Consider the following 19,564-nt stretch of genomic DNA (forward strand, 5'->3'; position numbering starts at 1 on the left):
GTTAGTGGGTCCTTTAATCGCGCGGGGAAGACACGGAGCGTCCCGGGGTGCAAGAATCCTTGCAGGATGGTTGCATTTTACTCCCTATGCAGATGAGTGACGTCTACTGAAATCATTTCTCGGGCACAGTCAAGTTTGGGTGAGAGCAGAAAATGCAAGTTGGATGCTCGCGGTGGTGCGGCACTCGCGAAATAGGTTACTGTGACAGACTGGCTCTGATCGTGCAGGGAAATGTTACATGATTGTTATTCATTTAAGAAAATGGCCGTTATACTCTCTATTTAAGGGAAGGTGTTATTTATTTTATGTTATTTTATTTTATTTTATTTTATTTTTAAAAAGATTACTTAAATATTTACCAGAATAGGTCGGCTCCAGCGTCTCTTGTCAAATCACTGCTCTGTAGAACAGTTCGTGTGCTTCAGTAGTGGTCCATCTGCCACTGTGGGGATGTCTCCAGTCTCGAGGTGAAGTCCGGGGACCTGCTTACATAACTGATCCGAATATTCCTCTTTAACCTAAATCGTCTCGGATTTAATTATCGGCTCCTCCATGACGCCTCGATCGAGTGCCTCTCCCTCCACTGACACGAATTCAGCCGGCGAAAAATAAATGTTTGACATTCGCGTGCGTGAACACTCCCACGCCTCGAAGGCATCCGGCGTCCAATCAGATTCGGGCAAGCGCTCCTGCTGGCCAATCACAAGCGTCTCTCGTCTCACACGCTATTGTTGATGGTGTTCAGGTACACGGTGTTGTGTTGAAGAAACATTGAAGAAACGCATTTCAGTCTGTTTTGTGACATTCAGTTGTAGAGACATACAAATATTACCTCTTCTCGCGATATGTTGTTTGATTTTTTAAAAACACATTTTCAAAAAAAAAAAAAAAAAAAACGAAGCTGGAGATGCCGGGGATTGAACCCGGGACCTCATACATGCGAAGCATGCGCTCTACCACTGAGCTACATCCCCATTGGCTAACGGAAGTGCAATAATCATTCATAATCATCACGTCATGAACAACAACACAAAAAGTAAAACGAATTATAGATAAAATAGATCATTTTTATTAATTATTTTGTTGTTACAATATACAGCATCAAATACATTGCCTGCCTAGTATGTTGTGATGAAAAAATAAATGTAAGTGCACGCATGTCTATAGTTGCTGTAGTCTTATTCTACATTCTATACTTACATACACATAATTTCATAAAAACACGCTCTTGTCATAATTTAGATACTTCTTAAGCAAAAAAAACACAATACATTTTCACAGTACTTAACTAACCTACTATTTCAGTTCTGTAACATTAAAAACTCTACGAACACAATCTGTTTATGTTTCCCCGTTTTTATTTTTTATGTAGAAGACAATAAAACATTAAAATCAATAGAAAAAAAAACAAACAACACCATACAAGTCCACACTATCAAAGTTTCAACAACTCTCGCACAAACATTCAACTTTCAGCCCAGTGCAGGCCTGCATATTTGTAACAGCTTCATTCTTCAATCATATTTTATACACTACAAAAAGAGGAATTAAGACCAGAGGTGTCTCTGCGGAACATTAGGTCACGTCCCCCTCACCAGTTTGCATAGAATTAAAAAAAAAAAAAAAAAGAACAACAAAACAAAACAAAACAAAAAAGTAAAAACTCTTAAAAAAATGATTTTCCTACTTTGAATCGACCACTTCAAGAAAGTCCTGGTTACAGACTATTTCCCACGGCCCCTGTTTTATTACTTCTGCTTCTGTTCTCAGAAAGCAGTCACATCATTGCTCTTATCCTCACCTCCCTCTTCTTCAGACCAGATGGCACTTCCAGAGAACTGCTTTAGGTCTATCAACAATCCAGCTCCTCCACTTGCCTCCACCTTAACTTGCACCTCTTCCACTTTCTCCTGCTTTTCTTCCCCTTTCTCCTCCTGCTTTGCCTTTGGCTCCTCCTCATCTTTCTCCTCTGCCTCCGAATCGTCCAAATCTGAGTTCTCCTCTGAAGTGTCTCCTCCTTTCTCCTTCGTCTTCCCAGACTGCTTCACGTTCCCTTCATCTTCCTCCTGCTCGTCGTCTTCATCATCTCCCTCCGTGTCGCTCCCCTGGCTGTCACCACCCTGGCTGTCACCACCCTCCACCTGTTCCTCCTCATCTTGGACCTCCTGCATTTCCTCTCCCTCCTCATCGCTGTCACTGCGAGGCCACAGGTGGACGCCGAGAACTCCCTCCACAGCTAATACAGCTCCTCTCATCCGGTCCCTGACCCCTCCTTCCTTGTATACCATTCGACGGATGGTATATTCTCCTTCGGCTTCCTTGTTCAACTTCTTGTACAAGAAAAGCAGCAATAGAATTAGGGCTAATAGGCAGAAAAAAAGGGCCAGCACAGTCGTTGTGGCTGTATTTTCAGCCATGCCTGAAGTAAAGAGAGAAGAGGTTCAGAATTAGTATGGGCATGGGCTTTATTCATTTAGTTTTTGTTTAGCAGCTGTTTAGCTTTGCTGAACATAAAGCCTGGAAACTGTGGGAGACTGCTAGCCTGGTCCTGTCAAAAGGTTCCCAATCAAGAAAGTGGCACAAAGCCCCTGTATATTTGGACGGATTAAACAGCCAAGTTAAAATATGTTTCAGGTGTTATTACCTTCAAAGCAGGGGCCTGAAAAACTAACCTAATGAACACAAACAGGAGTCTCTCACCACCTCCATATTAAAATAGCTTTATAGCAGAAATAAACAACTTAAAGCTTGGTAGCAAAAAAATCGTTTTTTTAATCTCTATAGCATATTCCTCTATTCATTACAACTGTACGAGAGATGAATTCCCCAAATAACTCACCCATTTTGATTATTAAGGCTTAATGTTTAGCATAAATTTGGTCGTGGCTGTGACAGGGGCGAGCCGTCTCGGCTTGCTAGCTATGTGTCTAGGCATCACCTGCCGCCTCTGCTCCACTCACCCCCGTTGTGCATTTTTGAAGTAGTCTGGAGTTAGGCGGAGTCAGAAGCTGCCAAGATGGAGACGGCCGGAGCTACCACACTGAGCTTCAAAACCTGCGGGGGACGCCACAGGGGGGCTGCATGCAGTCAGTGCTTCAAAAAGGCTGGCTGACTTCACTTGTTTCCATTCTTTATGCTAGGCAAAGCTAACTGGCTGCTTCAGCTGCACATTTAAATATATGCACATCAATGTATGCACCCAAATACAGTTATTTGCAAAATGTCAAAGTATTCTTTCAATAGCGTACACCCTGAAAATGAAGGCGGTATTTTATCATTTGGTTCAGCTTACACTACAATGCCACATGGGTGGGGTTAGTGATATAAAATAATGCCATGTCATTGAGGGTAATCAGATAATGCCAGCAAGTGTAAATTTTACACATTTCTGCTAAGCTTCCTAAAACAGGTTGATGCATATGCTAAACATCATGTATGCCTTCATTTTTCCCAGCAGCACAGGAAGTCCTGTCTGTGTTATCAAGCTTTAAATCCCACACCTCTGAGTAAGACCTGGTTTAGAAAATGCACTGTACCTGCGTAGGAAACGGCCTTTTTAGTAGAAAAATCCTAAACGGCTTGGTGTCTCAGTTACGGGCTGAACTTTGCACTCTTTCAAAGCAGCATTGAACTGCATTGAATTTACATTCAGGATCTAAAGGACAAAAAGGAAATAGATTAAGTAAATGACACATTTCTAGTTGCTCAAACTTTTAAGACTTGCCTTCAGTGGAAACAATGCAGCTAAACAAAACATATGCATTATAAAGATATCAGTTAAATTCATTTAGCAAAAGAATTAGCATCTGATTATTGCGGAATTCTGCAAGCTTTAGCCGCTCATAATATCAATATATACACACTCACGCTGGAGATGTAACAGGAAGTCTCAAAGTATTGCTTTGCCTCGTTAAACTACAAGCTCACAGCGCTGACTGGAATGACAGGAAGCGTAGCAGACCGCTCGCAGCGTTGCTGGTTTCCTGTTAACATGACAATTCGATTGAACAGCATCAGTCAGCATGCAACTAACTGGGGGGGAAACTTTTTTTTTTTGAGCCATTTTGAATTAAACTGAGATCAAACCGCGAAGCGCTGCAACATTAAGCACCAAAATACTTACATGAAATAAGTGCACTTCAAATGTTAATTAGAGAGGAACCACACGAGGGTTACAGGCCTAAGTGGTAAATTAAAGCCTGCACTACTGTTAATTCTAAAACAATTTCACATGTACAATGGTTGATAAACAGTTAAGGTATGTAAAACTAGTAATATTTAGATCAAGTGTAGGTGAAAAGCAGAGAAAACTGAAAATACGTGAACCATAAATTGAGTGAGTTCCAAAGTAAGGAAATAGTTAATTAAGGCAATAAATTGTTTAAAAAAAATAAATAAACTTACCAAAATTGTGGGCCGGAGACAACGTTTGTGTTGACTGAGAACGAAGACTGGTGAGAAACTGACTTGTGTCATTTAGGGTGTGTTTGAACAGAGTGACATGTGTGAATGTGTGTGTGGAGGGGGCTGATGCATAATATGCAGTGAAAAAAAAAAAGAAGCTTGCAGAAGCCCTTTGAGGTAGGTGGAGGCTGAAAGGGGGGGTGAGAGCAGAGATTAAAAAACAAACTGAGGCAGGGTGTGGTGGATAGCACAGATAAGAAAATGCACGAGTATTTATGGAAAGAGGAAGGCAGACTTTTGAACTTTTTCCCCCTGCAAGGTTGATTTGTATCACTACGCAGGTGCAGGATGTATTAAGACGAGTCAGAATATATTATTTCTTCACTAAGATATGTCTCACAGCCACAACCCCGCAAAGTCCAGCTGACGTGAACCATCAACATTTCATTTTAACATTTTTAAAGAGGAAGTTTTGTGTTATTTATTTTTTATTTTTTTTTACATGGACGCCAACAAGGGGAGTCTGAACGTCCTCTATGAGTCCCAGAATACCCAAGGACTAAACCACGTCACAGATCATACTTTGATACACGCAGATATATTAAGAATATTTACGCAGATGTGAGATTGAAGCTAGCAAGAGAGCAACTTCGAGATTAAGTACAGAAGCTGCATCGGGCGTCTAAATGTGAAACGAGTCGGCCACATCCTGTTTTCGCGGGCCGGGCTGCCACCTCCCCTATACCCCACAAAGAGTCAAACCAAATCTGTACAGTACAGTTACACTGTCTTACTGTGGTGTACTATCTTCATCCATTCGAACTTCATATGAAGATCTATTTTACTGTCATTGAACTGTGTGGTATTTCACAGCTCTATTTTCTCTATCCTTTCTAAGAAAACAACAAACGTGATTTGGAAATGTGTGATTCAAACTGTTAGATTTATACAAGGATGATTTATGGTAAGGTGCAAAAATGTATGGCTTAATTGTGGATTTACTGCTGCTTGGTCATCTTAGATAGCAAACAGCCATCCTCAAGTCACGCTCAACAGATTTTCAACTGAGTTTGACGTCCTCCGCTGCAGTTTTGAACCCTTTCCACCTCAAAACCTCTGAAGACGATACTATGAGCGCATCGCTTTACCCTCAAAACTGCAGCGGTGAAAGCTTGCACTCATCTCTGCAGTGGTTTCCACAGCTGGCTGGGTTAAGTTCTTGTTTTCGTCGCATCACGAATTGTTAAGTTAGCTCTGAAGCATGTCGGCGAAGGCCCCCAGTCATCCAGGGATATCTAACACAGCTAAAACACGGAGACAACCGGGCTTGTGGAAACATTTGGGCGCGGGCCAGATTGAACCTTTCGTCGCTCTTGGCTGCTCTTTCATTTTGTTTAGACGCCCCGTTTAACACAGCAGCACATGTGGTTCTAAGTCGTAATGGCTACGCACAATATGATGAGACACTTCGTTTCCTTCTATTCTCTGAAAGCTATAAACTGCTCACATCAAATATAACTTGACCTACAAAGGACGACGGTATACTATATACATAAAAAAAAAATAAACAACACTCATGCAAAGTAAGAATTAATGTTTATTGAGCTTTCACCATGTAGTCTCGTTTAACCTGCTACTGATTTAACAGTTAGTATTAGGAGGTCAGTGCATAAAGTAATAAAGGGAAAAACCTTGATGTGGAATGTACCATAGTTATACTATAATCGACTGATACAGAAGTAACAGGTCAGTGCCTCTAAATGTACAGTAAAGGCAAAAACACAAACCTAAAATAACAAAAAAAAAAAAAAAAAAAAAAAAGACAAAACTAAAAGTGCCTTCCATCTTTTAACATCAATACAAATGCCATCGTAAACTGCAGAAAACGTTTCACATTTCATTGTGTTCTCCTCTCTCGCGTGGCTGCACACGACAAATTGCTTTTCGGAATAAATCTAGTGTGTTTTACTGAGACTTCCTGCAATGTCACTCTGGTGCCATGGTTTATATTTACATGTTCCATATATAGCACATCGTAGGGCCCTCTGGGTATCTCTTCTTTGCTCAGGAGAAGTAACAGCTACGAAGTGTAAAGTTTGCCACTCGAACATCCTTCTCCTTTAAGGGGCACTCAATATGGCAGCCTTTTCACGCGTCCAATAAAAACAAGAAAGAGGCGAGCGTCGCGGGTATTTCATATTTACGATAACGAGGACAGATGTCTTGCCTTGTGGTGATGGAGAGGAAAATTTTGCACAGCCACTGTTCTCGCCAGACAACATGAGGTACAAAATCACAAGTGTTACCTTTTCGACTACACAGAATACCAAAACACAAATATTCAGCTACACTCTCGTCGACTAGCATTCACACGATTCTCACTGTCAGGGTCATGAACTTGTGTACCAGAAGATTTCCTACTAATAACTTCTCACACGGCGTCCTATAAAGAAGTAGTGAAACGACAACAAAAAAAAAAAAATTCACACACTGAATTAATCGGGAGTCTGATATGAAGTCACAGTTTAGCAGCTTAAACTACCTGATTAAATAGCCCTAATGGTTATGTTTGCGAGTGCTTCAGAGAGAAGAAATTATATTAGAGGTACTTAATCGCTTTGCTATAGTATATTAACCTCCATTAGCTTCAGTTTAATAGTTTTTAACATTAGTTTGTGCATTAATTTGAGGCCATCGTGCCACTGTAATTCCTTCAGAGTCCTTCAAAATTAAAGCATGGAGTTTGCAAAGCTCAAAGCTGCACTATATGCACCATCGAGCGGCAGCTACAATATCCTTCTTACAAAAAACAAAATGCTATCTTAGTGTAAATTTCACTCTATGCAGATGACACCCTATCCTTAGCCACAACTGGGAAAATCCATTTACAAACTTGATCACAACAGTTGACCTGGTTGTAAGCCACTGTGATTCACAGCCGCTTGCTACACTACATTACATTCTTCCACTCACAGCTTAAGGTACTGTTGATTCTAGTAAGGCTATGGTCTATGGATTTAGTGAGAATGTTTTCCGAATGTAGTGAGTCTCTTCCTTCCTCATACGTCGCCATCTTCAATCCGAGCTAGCTGTCTCTCCAGCAACTCAATTCTCTGGTTCTGGGCGAGTACGACGGCCCGTAAGGCCTTCATTTCTGCCAACAGCTCATTCAACATGTCGTCCTGAAACAAGAGAAAGAACTAGTTAGTCAATAGCTTTGAGGACGTAAGCTGTCAGTGAGAGATCAGTCTGTTTCTGTCACCACACCTCTCTCTTCGGCCTCTCCGCATTTCCATCCGTCTCCCTTGTGGCTACTCGTGGCTGCGGCACCTCTTCTTCCGTCTCCTTCGAGGCAGAGATAGTTGTAGATGTGGGAGTTGCTACGTTTCCCGCCGAAGCTGGCGCAGCCCCGGTCCCAGAGTCCTGAGAGACGAGTTTGGGCTTGCTCCTGAGGGTGTCTCTTTGTTTGGATTGGGGCGCTGTGTACCCGCCGCTCAGGGAGACCAACAGTGGCGATGCATCCTGCCCGGCTATCCATTCGTCAGCAAGAAGAGCCGGCTCCGAGCCAGCTGTGTCTGGGTAAAGGTCTCCCTGGAACAGATCTGACTGGAGAGGCAAGATGGAGTTAAGGGTTAAACCTTTTATGGCTTCCGGTTTTAAGTTGAACATTAATGGACATTAACTGGCCACTGCTTATAAGTAATGCATTTAAAAGGCTGTGCAAAGCCTACCTTTCGTGGTACAGTCATAGAAATGGGTTCCACCTTCCTCTCGTGTAGTTTGTAGAACCTAAAGATAACCAGAAAATTAGAAATGAGTGTTCAAGGATACTTCTGAGGTAAAGGGGCTTAATTCTTTCTTATAGGACCCAAAAAATCGTGACAATGGTAGAGCATTTTTCAAGAAACAATAAGCTTCCTTCAGACTGCTGGTTTCTAACACAGTCTAAAGGCTCTTGAAGAACAGACCAATTAGTCGAATAATGTTTAAAAAAAAAAAAAAAAAAACCCTACATCTGTTTTTACACATTTCCACATGTGACTGCACAACAGCAACCGGTTATATCCAACAAAGGTTAAAAAAAAATCCACTCCAGTCCAGTAGGTGGCGGTAATGTGGGAAACAGATGAGCAGTGATACCAAAGTGAATTCAAAACACCCAAAATGCCAGACTTAATAGATTTTACTAGTTTATTTGAACATTGGCCTTGAGGTAAAATGCACCAAGAACTTGACCAAAAAGCAATCTGTCCCAGTGTAAAGTACTAACCCACGAGCAGGGTCTTTTTGGTTGTTTCCCTAGAAATGAAATTAGACTCCTGGTCCACATGTTGGAAATGCACCTACAGAAGCTTGTGGTCACAGGGGAAAGTGCTCAATTACTTCCTAAAACAACTGGCCAATAGTTGTGTAGACCACAGATTCTCAACCAGGGGTCCGCGGACCTCTAGTGGTCTGTGGTGTAATTACAATGGGTTTGTGAAAATGAAAAATCTTTTAAAAAAGACCCTATGACATTCATAGAAATTGCATTATTTTATTCAAATGTGACTGAGACCTTTATCTATGGTGGAGAAAAAATAGTTTTATCTACCTAAACTACAGAGGGTAACATGACTTTTTTTCTCTAATTCCATCTGTTTCACAAGTGTAATTTATTTAAATGAGAAATCTCGTTCCCGTTTGCATTGTTAAAGTTACTGCATGATGCTGTTAATTTATAGATGTCAATTGGCCACTTGTTCGTGATGATGTCATGATGACATCATCACGTTACCAGTAGGAGTTTTTAAATAGGAGTCATTTCTAACACTTGCTAATAGTTTGGAGGTTGGGCTGGAAGGTCCAACCTCCTCCGCTGACTCTGGCCTGTCAAACCCAACAGCCAGAGGATCAGCCCACTGCGGCTGCAGGTGGAGGTCTCAGCCTCCTGAAGCCACCAAGCTAATGCAAATGGTGTAGCCCTCAGCCAATCCAGTGGAAGGCCATTAGTGGCCCTTATAGTATTGTTATACTATAGGGGCCAGGTTCTTGTGCCTGTCTGGGTTCTCTCTGGGTGCTGTCTACCTGTGATAGACTGGCGACCTGCGAGGGAAACCTCATGATGTCACATTCTGCTGAGGTCATGACGTCATGATGTCACACTCTGCTGAGGTCATGACCTACTTAATATCACCTCCTCCTGAGGCCCTTATAGTATTGCATCACTGCAGATTCGGTGTTGCCCAAGCACTCGTCATGTTGCCAGCTATTTCAAAATGAACTGCAGAACCAAACATATACACAGATCCTACTACTCCCATGATGTACTGCATCCAGTTTGAACTACATGCTTCCAATAATAAGGCTGCGTTCAGACTGCAGACGGATCTGATTCAAATCTGATTCCTTCTCATATCCGATTTTTAGGGCTGACTGTTCACACTGCCTTTAGCAAGTGTCCAAATCGGATATGGTTCTGTTCAGACTGGGCCACATTCTTCACCGGTCTGATAGGTTGCTGTAGCAACGAGCGGAAGCGTCATTCAGCACGTGTATTTGTCAGACATCATATAATTGCGACAGCGACAAGCAAAACAACAACAAACAACACGATGGATGTACGTCACGTCAGTGTAAAGATTTATAAGGCATGCAGTTTCTTCCTCTGTCCAAGGCGAATTGTTTTCAAAGTCCTCCTCCATTGTGATAGCTGTAATATCACTGTCCGTGGCCGTAACGTGGCTCCTCCACAACGGAAATAGGCACGCGGTCTGGCGCATTGGTTCTGGCCTGGCGTCGCGTAAGTGACGTCACGGACAGTCAAAACCCATCTGAGTGTTGGGAGCTGTTCAGACTGAGACGCATCTGTCCATATCCGATACGAATGCGATATGAAACTACCTCTGGATGTGGTTTGCAACCGTTTGGCAAAAATCGGATTTCATGTGATCTGTCACTGTTCAGACTTCAAAATCGAGATCCGATTCAAATCTGAATGGGCTAAAAATCGGATTTTGGCTGGCAGTCTGAACGCAGCCTAAATGACACCATCGGTTACCTGATTATTAAATAATAATAAATTAATTAATTAATTTATTCTCAGGCCGTCTCCTGCTCTTTGGGGGGTCGATCAAAAATATGCAGGGGGTCCAGGACCCCAAAAAGGTTGAGAACCACTGGTGTAGACCATAGTTGCCATTGGGATAGATGTATTGGTTTTTGGTCATATCATGGGTTCTGTTATCTTTTAGAATAAAACGAGTGTTAAGAAAAGCATGAACAAACACAGCGTATTTACCTGGCAATTTCGCATTTGTTGACATCCACACCTCTTTTACTGAGAAAACCTGCACCTCTCTGAGGCTCCTTGCTGCTGTACAAGCTGAGGAAGTGAACGTACGGGGATTCATCTGTCACTTCAAAATATCGGATTGTGCAGTCCCCCTAAAAAAAAGGATTTAAAAACAACCTAAGTGACTTAATCAAATATAAGAGTGAGAGTCTGAATTTGTGTTTGCAGTATGATGATGAGGCTTCACCTTTCCACACAGGTACACCATGTTTGTGTCAGGGTCATAAAAGGGCAGAAGAACTCCATTACTCGTATCCATTTCCTGTATGGCCATTGGCTCTGAGAGATCGTTCTGTAAGACAAGAAAAACATCTATTTGACTGAGAAGTTATATTTGCTTACAAATGCCCATTCACCCATATAATAGGAATTCCTGGATTAACAACCACATACCATTTAAAATAACTTATTTTAACAATATGGACACATAACAAGGTAACTGAGGTAAAGTTAACAATAGAGAGAGGTTAATGTTATGGTTTTAAAAAAAAATGCAAAACCCTGTTTACTTGCCTGGAAGTCAGAGGTGCTGCACACATGTGCAGTACATTAAGTTTGGATGGAGACTGTGCATAGCGGACTTTCCAGAATAGATGTAATTACTAAGGCTACTTTGTAAACAGCAGACTTACTGTATCCCATAGAGCCAGCTGTCTCTCACTCATACGACTGAAGCCTGTGGTCAGGATTTTTCCATCAGAGAGAAACACGGCTCTCATAGGCCTGGTACCATCATGGACCTTCTCTCTGACCTAGGAGAACAATTATAGCTGATAAAGAACCATACTAAATGCAATGTAATGAGAATCAATCCAAGAAATTGGCACTAAGGGAATACTTTCCCAGAAGGATCCATCTGCACACATCATATAAATCTGAAATTACCTTGAGGACAGTTCCTCTTCTTGGGTCAATGACACGCAGGGCCTTGTCCTTGCAGACAGTACAGACAGCACTGCCGTCCTTGTTCCAGCCGACGCTGTAGATCAGGTCAGGGTGAGCGTCACCAAGCTGGTACACTAGCTCCCCCGTGCCCACGTTCCATACACAGATCACATTATCACAACCTAGAGGGAGGAAGACACAAGACACAGTGACGCGGCCAGACAAAATGAAGACACAAAAAGATAAACCTTTTCAGCTGTAGAGTCATTTGAAGCTTAATGCAGATTCAACCAAAAATCTGCATTTCAGTATGGATGAGTCAGTGCAAGACTGATGTGTTAGATAGCATAGCTTCGATTGTGGTTGCATTTTGTAGTGTGCATGTATGCAAATAAGGTGGGAACAGCAAAGGGCTCCTCCCTGATAACACTGATCTACTGGTTTGAAGCATAGACTGTATAAAGACGGACGGTGGAGCTGCTCCTCAAAAGTGAAGCCAAAGCAAGTAGAGCTCCCCCTGGTGACTGGCTGCAGTATAGGTGATAAGCTGCACCCCCTCCGTGTTAGTGGATGGGACTTGGGCCAAACTAAAACATTAAAATACGCATCAAATATTTCTTTTCAAGGCTAGTTATCTGACGCTATAGAAACAGGCTGTGACATAATGGCGACCACCACTTGCCATGCCAACCGCTCCATAAAGCGGTAACTGGTGGACGCAGAGCAGAGCGTCGTATTAATTAAACGAAACGCGAGTGAGTCTGGAGGAAGGGAAGGTGTGGGCATGGCTCCACTTTCGGAGCGTTGAGTTCGTTGTGTTATGTTCCCTTGCTAACCCAAAACTCTGAATATTACGGTTCAAGTAATTTGAACAGAGGTAAGACACTTAAAAACGTGCACTCTTCTGGGATTGTGTTAACAAAGTGTGTAGCTCATAATGTAGAACAAGAGAAACATGTCGAGGGCACAGGAGCTACTTTATGTGTTTGTGTTTGCACTGGATACTTTTCAAATGAAACCAAATCTGTCAGCTTTGCGGCAAAGTGTAATTATTTTTTAGGTTAATCACATTCTCCTTTAAACTTGCATTGCATACTATGAATTGCTGAGGAGGGAAATCCTATTCCGTGCTTGTATTATGCAACAGTATTAGAACTGGCTGTCACTGAACACCAGCTCAGTAAGAGAAGAGCCGGTCTGCAACTCTCACTATATGCAAACGGATGGGTGTGTGTCGCTTTCCTCGGGTTAATGTGAAAAGTTTAGCACGGGGAATTTTCACACATCTCGTATGACTGCTAACATCTTTGTCGATTGTTAGGAAATCAAAAATAGCCCCTGTAAATGTCCTACCAGGGAAAATTAAGACTCTGTGCACGTCGTCGTTTTTATGTAAATATATGTAAAACAACATTTGAATCACACAACGCTGTTTAATATTTAAGCCATACGCTTTACATGGCAGAGGTAAAAAGACAGCAGTTCCTGCAACCAGTATGTTAATATGTCAACATAACTATTGAACTATTGAGAAGGCGTTGGTCTTGGTTTGGGCCCTTCAGTACTCTGAGTTGTATGTCAGCTGTGGTGGTGGCCCCTGGTGTCCTCTTGCAGGTGTGATGTGGGTGTAACCCGTGTAAGTGTGTACTGCAGGTAGTTGACTGGAGTGATCTGGAGCACTTGTGCTGCCCAGTATGTTAAGGTTACTTAAGTCCTGCCTGGTAATCAGTCCCTCGCTGTTCCTTTCCCAAGGAACTTCACGTTATTTTAGGTTATCTTGACTCAACAACATTTGTACATACTGTACATCGCTGACTTTCACATTTCACATGCTGACCTTTAATTTGGCTTTGGTGAATGATAAAGTATCATTCTATCAGTTTACTGACGTGTTTCCCTTTTGTTGTGGCCACTTGAGCCGGGTCAAGACAAATACCCTTACCTGCAGTTAGGAGGATGTTGAAGGCACTTGGGTGCCACGCCAGGATTCCCACTCTTTTACTGTGTCCCTCAAGAGTCACAATGGCCTCAGTCATTGGACTTATCAGCCCCCCGTCTGGGATCTGCCACACCTTAAAACAAAATACAGCCAACTTTAGGTACAGCAATGAAACCAACATCTCAGACCTCTTATTGTACTGTATAATGTTTACAATTTTCATTTCATAAAAGAAACCCATTTCCCCACAGAACTAAATACGTTCTTCAACAATGCCACACTCACTGACCCAGTAAATATGGAGCTAGGATAAGATTAGCTTAGCTTGGCATTAAGGCTCAACACAGGGTAAACCGCTAGCCTGGCTAGTCGTCCACAAAACACAGAATAAAACAATTAACTGTTATTTTTACACATTTGTTTTTGAAGATGTACTACGTTAATTACAGCTAAATATGGTGCTCTTGGACAAAACTAAGCTAGGTGTTACAGTTTGTGCTAAGCTAGCTGAAGCGAGGACTAAGATAGATATTAAAGTATATTTCTATGTACTTTTCAAATTTTTACTTTTCCAAAGTGCCAATGAGTTCCATCTTTTAAGTTTTTGCAGAGAGCTACTTCAATACCGCTCTCATTTACCTCATAAATATAAAGCTAGATGGTTAGCTTCACTTAGGTAAAACGCTAGAAGCAAGGAAAACAGCTAGCCGGACTAGTCCTCGACAAAACACCCTTTAAAATCGTAAAAAGTTGTTTTTGCATATTTGTATTTTGTACATTTTAAACAAACAATATGTACCATGTTAATTAGCTTTAGCGGTGCTGCATAGCTAACTTTACTACTCCTTGACAGAGCTAGGCTAGCTGTTACCATCTGTGCTGAGCTAAGCTAGGTGATTGCTGTCTGAATCATTTAATTCTCAGCAAGAAATAAGACAAATATTTAAAAAATTACTTTAAATTCTCAGGGCTTTTCTGTTCGTTAATGAAAATAAAGCCTCTGCAACAGCTTTTCAGTAGCACCACACGTGAATTTAGTCCTTTAAGTGATTAGATGGTTTACGCCGCGGTCAGGGTAACTTGCGAAGGTGACAGCGGGTAAGACACAGACATTTGATAAAATGCCACAAACCACCAGCACACGAGCCAGTTTGATCTTAATACTGTCACTCTACCTTGACTGTGCAGTCCTCTGAGGCACTTGCAATGATATTGTCATCATGAGGAGACCACTGGATGTCGAGCACTGGTGCAGCATGACCACACACTGTGGGAGAGGACTGGTCGATTCTGCCGCTCTGTGGGGCAAAACAAAAACTTTTAACTGCATGACTTGTTAAAAGTTAACACATTACTGTAAATCATTTGTCAGAGAACAGTGCATTATACACTGAACATTAATAGGATGTGCAGCGAGACAGGAAAGCAGACATATTGCTTTTAGCAGCGCAGTGAAAGACAGGAAACAATTGACAATTATTGATTCGGAGTTCATCAGATGCTGAGTGCAGAGTAGTGCATACCTTGCTGACTGGAACAACGAGGAAGGCCCCTCCTCCCCCCGCTTCGATGATAACAGCAATGAATTTGGGGTTGACCGCACAGAGGGGGCCGTCCCACGTCACCCGGGACACTCGGACGTCGTCGATGCAGTGCTCTGCCTTCCACGCCTGGGCGAAGACGTGGCGGAATTTGCTCTGCCTCACCACACCACGCCGGAAAGACATGTCTGTGGAGAAATGTGCGGAAGGCGGTCAGGACAGAAAGCACGACAGCATCATAACAACTTTAAGTGGGCAAATTCAACTGAACGAAATCAACTGAACAGTTTAGTCTAATTTAAACTTGTCGAAGTTAAAAACATTGACAAAAAACACAGGATCTGATGGCCATTTTTCACTGTTTTAGACAAGACTAATAATCATTAGCTATTTGCTTAAAGCCATTAAATGTACAATTACAGACACAGAGGCCCGGCTGGCCGTTAACAAAGAAAATATTTAGGCGTACACATGTTTAGACTGTCAGAAAGAGACAAAAGGGGTTGTCAAAACAGCAGGCAAATTCTTTCATAGTGGGGAGCCTGAAAAGTACAGTCAGGCTTCAGCGGACAAAAGGCCATGATCCGCCTGAAACCAAAACATGCTGTGGCAGAGAGTGGAAGGGGGTTGGGCAGTCATAATAGCTGCTGAGAGAGGAGAGCCAGTAACTCTATATGCCATCTAACCTAATGCTTCACAGTTGTTCAAGCAAACTGTCCATTAGCAGCTATGGGAAGTCTACAATATGCGTGTGAGGATAAGGATAAAAAAAAAAAAATCCTGTTTGCTGTAGAGCACTTCCATCTGCATTTAGTTGAGCTGTTAAATCCCTTTGGTGTTTTAAACATTCTGCAACACTACATTATGAAATGTTCTGCATTCTCACACAATTTCTTCTTGCGTTTTTCTATTGTTGCGTGCCCACAACAGAAGACTGGTTTTGCAGAGAGTAACTACAGGCATGAGCAACAAAGGAAGCGCATTAGTGCGTAGTTTAATCCCGCGAGGAGCCGTTTCAAGGAAACGGGAAGGTTATTATTCTTGAGGGTACCTCGGGTTTGACGGGCGCTCTCTTGATGGAGAAAAGGATCACCAAAGACTCGGGCGTGACAGGAGGAGGCCAATAAAATAATCCTCCAGCCAGCAGCAGTAACTTAATCCTCTCCTGTGTCCAGGCAGGCGTTCACGTCGATTGCGCAGAACTGTAATAAAACGTGTTCATGGAGAAAGAAAGATCCGGTTTGTTGAATAAATAAATAAATAAATAAATTCTCAGACACTCATCTTGGTTCGATCGTAATTACGCATGTCTGCCGTAGTAGCAGTCTAACCTGGTATAGCATGTCCCGTGCAGATAAAGCTCCGGTAAAGGAGTCCGCTGAACGGAGTCCGGCTGTCGGTGATGGTGCGTAAAAAGGGATGCAGGCTCTGTTCGCTCCGTCTCCCTTTACAATCGGCTGTTTTGTAGAAACGGGCTGAGCAGAATCCCAGACACTTCCGCTCATGGCGGGGCATGCCAAAGACACGCAAGGAGCCAAGAGGAATACCGCCCGTTCACTTCCACATTCCCGGTTCTCCAGACTGGATATGTGCGTACCGGCGGACACTGTCTGAAAATGAAATCAGTTGTTCATTTAATACTAGCTTTTGAACAGACTTATAAAATTGCAGGGAGAGAAAAACATTTGACTCAAAACTACTTTGAAAGAACGTACACAAAAAAATAATTTTGGGGCATGGCGGCGACCTGGGAGGACACGCTTTTCAGTGCACTACTTGGATTAATGCTTATTTGTTTGAAAACATTGTGACAAGCGGTCAATCGATGAAGTGCAGTTTTTGCCACTTCCGCATTGTCGTCTACGCTCAGACCCGGAAGCTGCCACTTAATGTATCTTTGAATTCTCCTTTGTACCACCATGAACCGCTCAAACAGACCATCTAAGGGGGGATGGTACGAGGAAGTTACTGATTTATGAACTTTGAGAAGCAGACGTAAATCTTTAAACAAAGTAGACCCAAAAGGCAGCTCGCCAATTAGAGTGGATAGGACAAGCTGTCCCAAACCTAAAAAACCCCTCTTTCACTAACACCTTAGGAAAGGAATGAGTAAAAGTTGTGTCCCATAACCAAAATATATATGTTTTTTGTCCACATCTCTGGCCACGGCCGTAGAATATCAAGAGCCACCCTCTCATACAAACACCAGTATAACACTAGTTTGAAGGGGAGCACAAAGGGTGAGACTCTGCATCTTCCAAGAGGCCCAGTCCGCATCAATTAGTGATGTGACATGTGCAAAAGTAATGAATCAGAAGAGCCAATTCCCATAGAGTGAGAGCCGGCTCCCCACTACTTTTTTTCCTTTTGCAAATTCATCTCTGCTCTCCTGTGAGGACTCATGTGAGGACTTAGATTCAAGATTCAAGATTTCTTTATCTTGAATAGGATAATGCTATTATGTGGCATCAGAGAGATGGACAGACGCTGTGGCTGACTGAGTAAGAAATTGGTGAGAAAGAGAGTACGGGCGCAGTTATGAGTGACCCCTGTAAACCATAAACATGCACAAGGACGTTTATACCGTTTGTTTGCTGTGTTTGGTCCTGTTTTTGTTTGTGTGGATTTGATTGCAGTGATTTGTTCAAGTTTTAAACAAAAGTAAGAATGCTTTTGTAAGTGAATAACTGCATAAAATGAGACAAATATTAAGGCAAAAGAGCTGGCAGAAGAGCTGAGCTGCCCATCTCTAGCTTCAGTGAAACACCCCAGCCTGGGTGCCTTGCAGTTTTAATATTCCCAAATAGGGATAGTATGCATATTATACCAAACACTCACTAACCCCCTACACACACACTGTACACTCCCATACAACCACAAACTTCCAAACACTGCACTTTCAGTCGAGATGGAGACTTTTAAGTATTTTGGACAATATCTACTTTAAAATATCTTAAACAACTCACCTTTCTGTAACAGATAACTCCATGTTATTCATGTTAATGGACACTATTGCACCTTACTATCATCCCTATGCTTATACTATTTTTATTTTATTTTATTTTATCTTTCTTTTATCTGTGGTTCTTAAGAGTGTTTTTTATGTGCAACTAAGCTACTGTGACTAAGCAGTTTCCCTTGTGGATGAATAAAGTTTATCTACGTCTAAGTCTAAAGCCAATAAAAGTACAATTACTGGCATGATTACAGGTTTCTTTAATATGTCATCTAACAGAAAATTTGTTCTATTTTATTCATAAATGGCCCAAACACGCTGTGGCAGAGAGTGGAAGGGGTTTTGTGCAGTCACAGCAGCTACTGAGAAAGGTGACGGTGGAAGAGATGCAGACCAGACGCTGTTCTCTCCCGACTCCAGCGTCTGCATCCCAGACACTTCCGGTCATGGCGGGAAATAACAAAGACACGCAGGAGCCAAGAGGGATATCTTCGGTAGTACAAGACAACTAATTAACACACTAGCTAGTTTGTGTGCCAGTTTTTGAATAAATAAATAAATAAAAGCGAAGAATAAATGATTTGACTCATATTTCCTCGCATTCTCCTGAAAAAAATGCACAAACGAACTTTACATGACTGTAAATACAAATATTTATGACATTTAGACATAATAGAGAAACAAAACATTAGAGAACAGTAGAAATATGTTACTACGGATTCTTCTTTTAAAACAGTCACATACATGCATGTCACTGAAACCAAAAACGACCATTTGTTACCGCGAACAGTGAATTATGCTGACTTTGTGTGTGACCCTTTAGCGCCACACCGCGATAAAGTTTGGTAGTTTTTTTTTTTAAAGGAGGCTTTTTTTCTTTTCTTTTTTGTACCTTAAAGGAGTTTTTTCACGCCTTTATTGGTAAATATTGTAGTGGAGATATACAATAAGAAATGGAGTGAGAGCGAGAGGACGACACCAGCAAAGGACGAAGGTTGGAATCGATCTCTTACAAGTTCGGGCAGACGCCCCCCATTCACAGTGACGACATACAGAGGCGTTGCTTTAAATTCTCTCCAGCAGGGCACATGCAACAGGTGGCTCCGTGGCGCAATGGATAGCGCATTGGACTTCTAGGCTGTAAATCGAAGGGATTCAAAGGTTGTGGGTTCGAGTCCCACCGGAGTCGCATTTTTGAAGCCCTGGAAAAGTTCACTTTTCTGAGAACATGACTTTCGTGAACGTACACCTCAACACTAAATTCGCAGATTAGTTTGTGACAACTTTTTCTTTCCCGTTTGCTGCTTTAGGAAGCGAGCACCCGTGCAGTTGTAACATGAGTGCTGTTTTTAAACTAAGATCTTAACTTTACTGGCGATGCATAACGTATTGGAGTGTAACAGCAGAATTTAAATCTGATGTCTTACAGAGTAGATTGATCTGGTCAGCACGAAATAGCCACGTTACTTGGCGAGAAGTGAATAATTAACTGAGTGTGTCAAGGT

The 19,564-nt window shown here is 42.1% G+C and overlaps 2 protein-coding genes across 6 annotated transcripts; both read right to left on the reverse strand.

Annotated features, from left to right (window-relative positions):
• Positions 1-957: 957 nt before the first annotated feature.
• LOC311485406 (uncharacterized protein) lies at positions 958-4,841 on the reverse strand. 5 transcript variants are annotated; one of them, XM_084540788.1, is made up of 5 exons: positions 4,405-4,841; positions 3,868-3,983; positions 3,537-3,655; positions 2,961-3,054; positions 958-2,419 (listed from the first exon to the last, which is right to left on the reverse strand). In XM_084540788.1, exons 4-5 carry the CDS (start codon positions 2,971-2,973, stop codon positions 1,767-1,769), a joined length of 666 nt encoding a protein of 221 aa, XP_084396914.1. In that variant the 5' UTR covers positions 2,974-3,054; positions 3,537-3,655; positions 3,868-3,983; positions 4,405-4,841; the 3' UTR covers positions 958-1,766. The 5 variants fall into 5 exon arrangements, with proteins under 5 accessions (XP_084396914.1, XP_084396915.1, XP_084396916.1 ...); XM_084540789.1 differs by having other exon boundaries at positions 3,864-3,983; XM_084540790.1 differs by lacking the exon at positions 3,868-3,983.
• Positions 4,842-5,983: 1,142 nt separating this feature from the next.
• Positions 5,984-16,582, reverse strand: coro1b (coronin, actin binding protein, 1B). Its single transcript, XM_084551534.1, has 12 exons — positions 16,435-16,582; positions 16,155-16,305; positions 15,086-15,291; positions 14,738-14,860; positions 13,566-13,695; positions 11,624-11,805; positions 11,371-11,490; positions 10,926-11,030; positions 10,685-10,830; positions 8,136-8,193; positions 7,672-8,010; positions 5,984-7,586 (listed from the first exon to the last, which is right to left on the reverse strand). Exons 3-12 carry the CDS (start codon positions 15,287-15,289, stop codon positions 7,464-7,466), a joined length of 1,530 nt encoding a protein of 509 aa, XP_084407660.1. The 5' UTR covers positions 15,290-15,291; positions 16,155-16,305; positions 16,435-16,582; the 3' UTR covers positions 5,984-7,463.
• Between the last annotated feature and the right edge of the window lie 2,982 nt (positions 16,583-19,564).

This window comes from Chelon labrosus (assembly GCF_963514085.1).
Source record: "Chelon labrosus genome assembly, chromosome: 1".
NCBI classification, from domain to species: Eukaryota; Metazoa; Chordata; class Actinopteri; order Mugiliformes; family Mugilidae; genus Chelon; species Chelon labrosus.

Coding starts and splice junctions, on each gene's coding strand:
- coro1b (XM_084551534.1), bottom strand. CDS start 15,289: ATGTCTTTCCGGCGTGGTGTGGTGAGGCAGAGCAAATTCCGCCACGTC. Junction 13,696..14,737: donor CAGAGGACTGCACAGTCAAG/GTAGAGTGACAG, acceptor TTTTGTTTTAAG/GTGTGGCAGATCCCAGACGG. Junction 8,194..10,684: donor AACAAATGCGAAATTGCCAG/GTAAATACGCTG, acceptor GGTTATCTTTAG/GTTCTACAAACTACACGAGA.